We start from the raw sequence: 11223 nt of genomic DNA, 5'->3' as shown, positions 1-11223 counted from the left end.
TGTTTGTGCAGCAAGCTACTTTTTGGGATAACAAAATCTGTAGCTGTACCTTCATAGTGTCTTGAAGTTAGGGTTACTAAGAAGGAGGTAACTAGAATATGCGTAACTCAGCCAATTGCTGTTTTCAGCAATCTGATAACCTTTGTCCTGTCCACACAGTGCTCAGTTGTGCTACATTAAATATCAAATATTGAAATAGTAAAATATTTGCCAGGCAGAAAGAATTGGAATTTGAGCTGAAGTGAAGTAGCAGATAGTATTTGAACTTGATCTTTGCCAGCCCCCCAACCAGACTATTTCAGTATCTGGTTTTGTGTAATCACTGTTTTCCTCTCTGCCTTTTTATTAGCATTATCCCTTGGCTTACAGTCAAAATGTTGCTCCCAGCTGCTGCAAAAGGGGATGTAGCCAAAATCTTTTCCACAAAGTAAACACGTTGTCCAGGATACACCCAGGAAGGACTCTGGGTTCACACTAATGGCTTAGTCAGAGCTTTATACGTATGGGCACATCAATCCATTTATTCTTTTCCTCAATAAATGAGTGTGAATCCTTTTTTGACTGGTCAAGAGCATGACCATCTAATAGTATTACTTCTGTGGAGCCTCATTACACCTCTCCATCTGCACATCCATCTTTAAAAGGATATAACATCCATTTTTCTAGTAAAGCCCTTGCTTCTCTTCTTCAGCTGAGGCCCTTTGTTTGGCCACTATGGTGGCTGACTGGATGAGATCTTTGAATTTAGGGCTTCTTTTGATATTTGGTTTGTATGCCCTGGACAAGTAAGGTACAAAAAGCAAAAAAAGCTAATGGAAGTAAGAGACAGATCCACTGGTGGATGTTACATGACAAACAAAGTGAACAAAATTGTCTCAAAAGCTTTGGTTTACATAGATGCTGAAATAGTCTTGGGATGTAGCAATCTGGAAAAGACTGACTTTATATTTTTATCTTGAAGGGATGAAGGAATCGAGGAACAAAAACTCCTTAAACTGCGGCAAGAAACAGACTTTGAATAGGTTAAGCAGGTTAAGCAATGATTACACATTGAGCATAAGTACACTTTCAGAACTGATGCAGTTTTGGAAATGGTAGTGTCATAAACAACATAAAATAACTCTCATCAGGATTTACCTAACATAAAAGTTCTTACATGACAATGGCAAAAAAGCTCTAGACAACTTTGAGCTTTAGAAACCTTCTACCATGATTCATTTCAAATACGTAATGATCTTCCGAACTCCCATGCTTCTTCCCCTGTGTCTGTTTAGTATGTTTTCATCTGGGAAATAAAAAGAAAAAAGAAAAAAGAAAGGAAGAGAAGAACAAGGATTTTGCACAGAAGGACCAAAAATCATAGACTCTAAAGCCCTTCTGCAGAATAGTTGTAGAAAGCAAGGAACTGTGCCTCCAGTCCATATCCTTGAATAATTCCTCAAACATCTCCATGTCCACAAGATTTGTTTTCAATAATTTAAAAAAATGTTTCTAAATGTAGTTCTCAGGAGTGGAGCTGATGCTCTATGTCAGTATTTCCACTAATATCCTGGATTGCACATTCTGTAGAAGAGCATAAAGTGCTATGGCATTTATCTAGTTGGGTTTTTTTTAATTTAATATGGAACTTCGTCACCCTTTCCATTATTACTTTTATTACTATTTTTACCTTGTAGCTCCTATGTTCTTGTAATGACACATAAGAAGGTGCTTAAAGGTCTTCTTGAAGGTAGCATTGCAGAGAGCATAACAAGCAGGGTTGATGGTGCTGTTGATATAACAGAGCCAATAACCTATGGTCCATACAGTACCAGGGATGCAGGATGTGCAGAAGCTGTTGATGAGCACCATCACATTGTATGGGGTCCAGGTGATGATGAAGGCCAGGAGGATGGCCAAAATCGTCCTTGTCACTTTTTTCTCTCTAGAAGGAGGTGGTTTCTTTTTGGCTGGCTGCTTTGTCATCTTGACGATTTTCCGGGCTACACTATTCTGCTTCTCCTCCCCAGTGGTGCCTACAATCTCCACAGTAGTGTTGGTGGGAGCACAGCAATCACCCTTTTGAGACTTGGTGACTATCCTGATGCATGTCAGCTTGGAGTTTCCCACTTTGAGATGGTCTTGGGAGGCAGAAGTCTGGCTGGAATCTTTGGCAGCTTCATCTTCTTTCATGTTGGAAGCGACCACACTGACAGAGGTGGAGTCGTTGGAGCTCTCCTTCTCCTCCCCTTGAACACAGTTCTCCGTCACAGTCTCTCCAGTGGCTTTTCCATTCTGAATTTTGCTGTGTTCCAACCCATCACCACTGGCTGGGATGTTGTTATTGTTTGGTTTCACTGTTTTACTTTGGACAAGGCTGGGGGAAACTGTATCTTGGTTTTGAGCAGTTTCCTTTTTTCCTTTCTTTATTCGACTCTTACTGGCTTGAGAGATTTGCCAATAAAGGACAGTCATGATGATAACAGGCAAATAGAAGGCTGCAATGGCAGTACCAAAAGTGACAGCAGCATTGGAGAAAAACTGAATGTAACAATCCCCATCTGGGACAGTCCTTCCTCCCACAATGAACTGCCAGAAGAGAATTGCAGGGGCCCACAGGATGAAGGACAGCACCCACGCAGCTGCGATCATCATGCCTGCCATCTTAGTGGTTCGCTTCACAGGGTAGGTCAGAGGCTTGGTGACACAAAAGTATCTGTCAAAGCTGATAATGAGGAGGTTCATTACAGAGGCGTTGCTGACCACATAGTCAAGAGCCAGCCAGAGGTCACACACAACAGGCCCCAAAGGCCAGTACCCTATCACAGTGTAGAGAGTGTATAGGTTCATTGAAAAGATGCCGATGATCAAGTCAGCGCAGGCCAAGCTGAACAGGAAATAGTTATTGACAGTCTGTAGGTGCCTGTTGACTTTGATTGACACCATGACCAGGATGTTCCCAATTATGGTGACTAGGCTGAGAGACCCTGCTACCAGGACAATAAAGACCACCTCTACAGTTTTATAGGGGCTCTCCAAAGCCATCACATTTTCAGTGGAAGAGTTTATGTACGTTGAGTTATTCATTTCTGTTCTGCTAACAAGTTACCCAGTTATCACTTAAGCCTGCAGAGGAAAGAAAACAAAACAGATACCATCATGGAATTAGTCCCTCTGCCTTTAGGAAATGGATCCCTGAAAAACTACCTGGAAAGAGTTTAGAGGTAGAAGATGTGTTCAGAAAGACCAGTCAACTTTGGTTAATGAAAGCAGCTTGCAACATATAATATCCCTTTAGGAACAACATACCAAGAGGGTACCTCTAAATATGTGACAAAGATACAGTATTTGAACACAGGTCTAGATTCTTAAGTTCTCAGCTGCATTTTTCTCTATGTCCTCTTATAAAACTAACATAGACTTGAAAATTTTGGAACCAGACATGTATATTGTTTTCTTTTCTACCTCTTTGACCATTTCAAACCCTATTCCAAGTAAGAAAGTCCAGTCCTGAGGGTGTGCCATGTTTATAACCTGAGGTGAAAATGTGATTTACCAGGAGACATCATGTGAAGGTGGCTTACTTTTCCATCTTTCTTTCATGTTCCACCTGAGTATGCTTCTCTGAGGTTGCTAGAACAAGATTGTGTAATGTCTCCCGCTCATTTTCTTACAATCTAGTTACTTTTCTTTTTCAACAGTTGCAAAGATTTTGGCACTGCATGAAACTAAACTGCCAATGAACAAGAAAAGGATAGGTCTGTTGAAGTCCATTGAATTAATAAATTCACCTCAGTTGAGCATGTGCCTATTCTTTTTCATGTAAGTGAGATTAAGGTTATTTTTTGCATCTTTTAGACTATTTGTACCTGAAAAAAAGGGATGTTGTTTGGGTTTTTTTAACATGATGAGTTTGTCTCTTGATGGTTGCTTGCTTGTACTTTTCAATATTTTTTCAAATCACAGTATATTTTAACTGTATCACATAAAGCTACAACAGAAGCTCTGACATAGATAGCATGGTAATGATAAAGAAACAGCTACAAATCAGTTCTGTTTATGCACAGCAATTTTTTTTGTGCCCTGTATAGCCTACCATCAGGACTCAATGAAGAGCGATTAAACTTCTAGCAATATATATTTGAAAGAAGACCAAGAAAACAGCACATGCTTTTGCCTTCAGGATACGTGCTATCCTTTTGTGCATCCCCTGGAATTCAATAGAATGTACTGGAATTGTACAGCCAGTCTCTGAGCACTCATTATTTATGAGCTCTGCTCAGGGGATTATTGAGGCATGAAGGCCAGATGTGACAGAGAAGTTAGGTTGTTTCTAATTGGAATGTTCTCTTTTTCCCCCACACATAAGGCATAACTTCTTTGGGACAGAGATTTTTAAAAGTGGTGACACAATCAAAGAAAGAAAAAAATCCATTGTGTTTGGCTCCTCTATATATCAGGGATTAAGGAATCCTCCTCTGGCCCCTGGAACTAACCTGCTGATGCACAGGCATATACAATTCATGTCACTGAAATGGAGCAATGTATTTTCACTGTTATTTCAGCACTGCATATTTTCCTACAGATGAAAAAGGAAGAAGATGATGCAAAATGTCAGCACAACAGCAAATACCCTTCTAACCTCTAAGGAAAAATAAGCAAGTTTGTCTCCACAGGAAACTCAAAATGCTATACCAGGGTAAAGGTTTTCTGTCTGAGGCAACTCTGTAATCTTGTATATATATACTTAAATATAAATATACTTAAAGAAATACAACTGGCAGAAAGTGGGGCTCATGCATTTGCCTTTACTTTTAAAACTGGCCAAGATTTGTTTGCTCACAGAAATAAATAAAGGCTAGACTGAATTTTTTTTCCTACTGTCTATTTTCAGGTACATCCTTAAAATCCCTGGGATCACATTCAAAAGAGCAAAACTGTGGGGATGAATGCTTTAATTACATATGTGATTTGTATAGGAAGAAAAGGCTGAATGGTATATAACAGAATTTATACTCCATGAAAAAAATATACAGGAGAATAGCTCAGACATCTTTAATATATAGGACTGTCAGTTCAGCAATTCATTGCGTGCTTTTGACCTAAAACCTCACAGCTGAGCAGCTGACTACCTGTTTATGTGTAAGATATCAGTTTTTTGGGACAAGTTAAGAACTTTTCCCAAGCACAATTGTTTATGAACACTCCTGACAGATTTTATTCACTGAGATGTACTGATTTCAAAGCAATTTCTTCTGAAAAGTTTGTGATCCAGGGCTCTGCAGCTACCTCTGGTGACAGAGAGTGAGAGGGTAAGCAGGAAAGGAAGAGAGAGGATCAGAGCTGAAAAAATTGTGCTTTATGGTAAGAAGTGTTTCCCTACAATTTCATTTTGACAAAATGTTCAGAGGTTTTGTTTTCATTCCCTTGAAAAACTAAAATGAATTTTAAAACTTTGATACTTGTGAAACCAAATTACTCTCTCCCAGCAAAATTTATTCCTGTGTCTTTTCAGCTGATTTTTTTACCCACTTCCAGTGGAAATATTGGTAATTCAGTATAAATTCCCTTGATTTTATTACCTGAGATGAAAAGAGCTGGATGAAAACTAAAAGTTTATTTTACCTGTTAGGAATAGGTTTTCCCTGTGTGGAACAGGATTTCACTGTCTTCTTTTGAATGGAAGCAAAGCAGAGGAGTCCCTTTCCCAGTGATCTCTCTTTGCACAAAACTTTCCTGCCATGAGAAGGCTGGTAGACTGAGACTGCAAATTACAGTTACAGTTACATCTTTTCTTTAAGTATGGAGAAACCTACCTGCTTTCACTTTCTCCATTTGTTTGCATTAATATGATTATAAAGTGAACCATGGTTTGTTGTTTGTTGCTGAGAAGGTATAGGGCTGGAGAAATCTTTGATTTCAGACAACATAGATCATCACTGCTGACAGTACTACCATTATAGGAGCAGAGACAGGGTTATGATGCTTTCTAACCTAAGATACCCTGAAATCTGCAAGACTCTTTCTTGATGTTTCCAGTAGGGTTTGAATCAGGTCTGTAGTGGGGTCTTTTGTTACTTGCTGTGGCCGCTTGCTCGCTTGATATAGGGCTGTCTGTGGACTACTTTTGCTATTGTCATGCCATGGAGCCCATCTCTCCTACTAGAGAGGCAGCTGTTATTGGAACAGATGGGCAGTTGTCAGATGGGCAATTGTTATGGGAACATCAGGCAGACCTACAGAGTGGAGGCATTTTAAGGTAATATGACCTCCCGCTATGAGAAGTACCAGATCTTATTCTTGAACAAACAGAACTCTCCTCTGCAAGCCCATGGGTGTTTGTGTGAGTTGCACAATATGGCACTGACTCCTGTGGGCTGCCGTAATTTATCCTTCTATACTAAGTGCTTTTTTGCTAAACAGAGAATACCCAGAAAAGGCAAGAAATTTCTCCTGTGACCTCAAAACCAAACAAGTTCATTTTTTGAAATATATTTTAAAGTACACATGACTTTATGGAATGCAAACACAATAATCGCTGTATGAAAAATGGCCAAAGCCAAAAAATCCACATATAACATAATTCATTGTTTGATATTCAATATGTAGTTGGGAAACATTTCCAGTGCAATAGTTTCTCCCCTCTAAAGAATTCAGTGCTGAAAGTAATTCACCTCCTTTCTCTCAACTAGACATGGGGTTGGGGAAGATGTAAGGTCCTTTTACAGTGAGTGGTAGACAGGTAGAAGCTGGGCATGAGTGGATTAACCTGGACCCCCATTACCACTCATAAGGAGTAACACAGTCCAGGCTGTCACAGGCTGGAATAAACCTTCACAGAGCATGCTGGCAGCCACAGCCTTTTTCCTCATTTACCTCCCTAGCAGTTGCTTGGAACAGCAAAACAGAAGTCTAATGGGTGAAGTCTGTAAGCTGGTTCATTGTAAAAGGGAACCACAGTGAGTATAAAGAAGCAAAATGATGCTGTTGAGTGTATTCCTCTTATTCCATTGCAGACCCTGAGGAGGCCTGCAGAAACAGGAGGGCAAGGAGAAGAGACAGGAGGTACTTAGATATTATATCCTTCTGATTGTGCTTTCCACTTGTCTTGACAAGACTCCATCCCTTTAGTGCAAATGAATCTTGTAACAAGCATTGTAACTTGGATACATCTCCAACATCTGTCACAAAACAGACGATAAAAATGTTGTGCATATTGAAAAAAATGGCTGATATACCGTGCCTGTCAAAGTTTGTTAGACAAATCCTTCTTCTGTATTGTGCATATTTCCAAGTTAAATATGGTCAGGATTTAATGACTTCTTTGAATCCTCTGAAACCATATAAAGGTCAGGACATGAAAGAGGTAACAAACGATCTGTACCTGAAAGTAGCATTTGATTTAAATGGAATTACCCAGGAACCTATGTGCATTGCTACTCTGAGCACTTTTCAGCATTCAACTCTCAAAGAAAAGCAAAATATACCTTTTAAACTTCTCCTCTTTGATCCAGTTCCTCTTCAGTCCAAACCTGTGTAAAATGGATTTGATTTTTGCTGTAGCAATAATTTCTCTTCTTTTTTTTTTTTTTTCTGAACTGATTTTGCTCCTTAACAGCACTGGCTTTGATTCTAAAATTCCTTCCTGGCACCATTTAAGTGGAAAAAAAGAAAACAGAGAGGAACAAAAGCCCTAAGCCCATGACAGATACACAAGGCACATCCGTCAGAATTTATTACAGACTTTAAGAGACATTATAGATCTAGTTCGGGCTTTTGATAAAAAACAAATTTCAGAAAATTCCCTAATGCCACAAGACTAAAATCTTCACCCCAGGAGTTATCTTCTGCATTCCATTTAAAACTAGAAACACCTTTGCAGAGTGTCACTGCCTTGGTGTTGTCCATTCTTCCTATTTCCATGCATTTTTGTTTTTCTTAATCAACACACGTCCTACAAAGAAAGATATTCTGTGGTCCTGTCTAGATCTACTTTCCTCCATCTCATTGTGAAGGACCTAAAGGCAAAGTATAAAACTTCTGCACCTATCTTGACAAAGTGGATCAGAGTTGTAGAGCAGTAATAAAAGTTAACTAACACTATGCACTAACAACAATTGAAATCAAGCAAAAATAAAAATATAACCCCAAAAGCAGCAGAGAACTCTACATGAGTAGGTAGCAGCACTGGCATCAGCATTGCTGTCTCAATGCTATTGTTAGGGTCTGAGGATTTGTACAGCTATTAACTACATCTTACTCATGTTCTTGTAGCCTAAAACCGGTAAATATAGTTTCATGAGCCCAACTGGTTTGTATTCAAAGTCGCACAAGGAAAAGTATGGGCAGTATAGGAAAAAAACAAAACAAAACAAAACAAAGCAAAACAACCAAACAAACCCTCCTCAGTAATCTCTCTAGTTTTGGGAATAAAAACAAACAAACAAAAAAACAATTTTCCCTCAAAGGTATTATGTATTTCTATTACATTGGTACTGTTGTTACTATTACTATTGTTATGCAGATAGTCACCCAGTGGTACTAGGGCGCTTAATTCTCTTTCTGTAAGTGTAGTTTTAGCTGCAGATATGTCTTTGTTTTTCAGGACTTGTGTAATCAAGTAGGAATTTGCATCCTGTCTTTGGGTAGCTGACACTAAGCTAAATTCTGCATCTTAATGCACTCGGCAAACCTGAAAAATATGCTTACTAGGCATGTTTTTATCTAACTGGTTTTGATCCACAAAAAGGGATTTTTATCTCCTGTATTAGAGGAGATGATAGGTACTTTTGCTCATGTTTCTCCTTACTCTTGCTAGGGTTGCTAGGAATGTATATGAAGAACCCTTGGTCCCAAAATATCAAGCAAATAGCCAGGTCTTGTGGTGAAGTTATGGCAAGGCTTTCCTCTGCACTCTGGTGGAAGCTTATGATAAGGTCCCCCATATGGTAAAAATGACTGACTGCAATAGTCCATATCATTCCTTCACCTGCAATTATGAGCACCTCAATGCATAGCTGTGTGCGGTGCTTATGTGCTGAAGGGAATTTTCAGAATGGCAATTGAAAAGACAGAGGGTTTTATGACTATGGTTCAGGCAAAGTAAATAGTGCAGGACATTTTTGCTGTGGAAAGCTAGAAAGGAATAGCATTCTTTTTTCCTTTTTTTTTTTTTCCAGGTAAGCTGTGAAGTCAGAGGGGTCTGAGAATCTAGTTACTGAGATCAAAAGAATTTTATAACTGAGAAATCAGAGAACAAACTATTTTTTGGTCTATGAACTATGAAAAGCAAAATGGAGCTCTTATTGAAGCATCACACGGTTGTCTGGAAGGTTGAGTTAAATGGGTAGGATCTCCATCTAGAGGCATAGAAAGGCAGCTACCACAAGCAGTTATTTCCAGCAGTAGCATGGCTTCGATATGTGTTGAAAATTTAGGTACTTTTCTCTCAGGTAGAGGAACCCCACATTTTATTACAATTTACATTTTATTATAATTAAGGAGCAGAGATAAAATTTGATGATATTCTGAAACCATTGCAGTTACAGAATGCATTATTAAACCAATATATTACAGTCTATTTGTAGCAAACAGTCTGAATACTGAGGCATAATTATACTGGGGTAGCCACTGCACAGACACACATGCTCAGGCCTGAGCTTATCTACTGCAACCAGCATTATTTAGTTACCACTTTGGGCATGATGCAACTCAAAGTGTTTCTTCAGAGTAGGCTGTAAATGGGTCAGAAGAGTGTCTGGTGCCATTAAAAGGTGGCAAAACTAAGGACTAGCTCCTGCCACATGCACATTCCATCAGCTGACCTATGCCAATTTACATTTGCAGAAGTTATAGGCTAGCTAGAACAGGAAGACCAAAATGATAGATTTCAGTAAGTCACTTTTCCTCTTTGCATTGCACCACCATTGCTGGAAGCTGTCCGAAGCTCCTCACACCAGTCAACCCTAACAAAACAAGTGTTATCTGACTATGTTTTCTTCAGGCACTTTAGATAAAATACTCATATGAGTACTCAGACTAAAATTATAATCATCCATGAGGAAGGTTGCCTCAGCAGAACTGTTATTTAAGCTTCTCTTAAGATTGAATTGAAGATCATTAGGTTCTAGGATATATTCTCTGAAGGAACAGTGCCATGACAGGTAAGCAATCCCTCTGCAGCCAGCACAAGTTGGAGGCACAGTACTTCATTATCCTTGTATCAGATATCATGCCTGTGCTATTAAATAGAAAAACCTCATAAGATCTACTCAAAGTCCCTGGGTGACAAGTGGGAAAGCTAGTGAAAGAGGAGAGGGTTCAGAAGGCTGACTGAAACCAGTTCACAATTTATTCCGAAAACCTGGAGATAATGCATAACAGAAATGCATCTCTTATTTAAAACATGTAGATCTAAAAAAAACCCAGGCAAAACAAACCAAACAAACAAAAAAGTCACTCAACAAAAAAACACATGCTCACTTTTCCTGCTTTTTTTTTCTTGGTTTAATTTTTTTCTTTGTTTGCTTTTTCCTTGTGTTTTTTTGGGAGGTTTTGTTTGTTTGTTTTTCGGGGGTTGTTTTTTTTTTTTTTTGACAAAGCCTGATGGAATATTGGTGATGAAATTATAACAGAGAAATATAATACAGTACAGGTGGGTCTCTCAAAGAACTGCTGATTAAGCCCCTCAACCTGCCAGTATGTCCAGCAAAGATGCTATGACATTTCAGTGAATCTCTGCAAATCCCTCCTAATCATGGAGGTTCTGGATAAACCTCTCACTCTTCATCAGAGATTTTGCAGGCCTCAGTAGTGTCTCTGACAGGAATATTGCCGTGCTGAGGGCTCAAAAGGACTCTTACCAAACTTAAAGAAAATTTTTCCTTTTCGCTTGGCTGGAAATGGTGTCTGTACATTGCTTTCATTCTTATTCACTCATGATCTAGCAGACTTACTTGTTATGCCTCCAAATGATCCTTGAACCTGTTTTGGAAAGTACCCAGTTTCTTTACTCAGCAAATGTTTTTAAAATTCTTGTGAAGTCCATCATGGTCACTTTTCCATGAGCTTGAAAATGTAGTCCATTCTGCTTCTGTGTCCATTAACCTTGGGGTTTTTTACACATCTTCCATCTTACTTAACCACTTACCTAATATGTAGATTAGAAGCACAGAGGAGAAAGCTTAGACATAAAAGGAATGCAAGAATTTAAGCATCTACTGAACTTATTCAAACCTGTTTCTG

General features: G+C 38.9%; 1 protein-coding gene across 3 annotated transcripts in view; it reads right to left on the bottom strand.

The window, feature by feature from the left end:
* Positions 1–1314: 1314 nt before the first annotated feature.
* The window catches only part of CHRM2 (cholinergic receptor muscarinic 2), a 90564-nt gene continuing 80655 nt past the window's right edge, over positions 1315–11223 (bottom strand). Inside the window, exons 1-2 of one of the 3 annotated variants that reach the window (XM_057428098.1) lie at positions 7467–7525; positions 1315–3105 (exon numbers count right to left, since the gene is read on the bottom strand). In XM_057428098.1, coding sequence (XP_057284081.1) covers positions 1666–3066 — 1401 coding nt within the window. In that variant the 5' untranslated portion in view covers positions 3067–3105; positions 7467–7525 and the 3' untranslated portion in view covers positions 1315–1665. Of the gene's footprint in view, positions 3106–3563; positions 3680–7466; positions 7526–11223 lie in introns of those variants that run through there. The other 2 variants (XM_057428097.1, XM_057428096.1) reach the window with 2 other exon arrangements.

Source organism: Pezoporus wallicus, unplaced genomic scaffold (genome assembly GCF_028554395.1).
Source record: "Pezoporus wallicus isolate ANWC-B61680 ecotype Strahan unplaced genomic scaffold, APGP_CSIRO_Pwel_v1 contig_2908, whole genome shotgun sequence".
NCBI lineage: Eukaryota > Metazoa > Chordata > Aves > Psittaciformes > Psittacidae > Pezoporus > Pezoporus wallicus.
The sequence above is the reverse complement of the archived record's forward strand: the minus strand, read 5'-3'. Positions and strand labels throughout refer to the sequence as shown.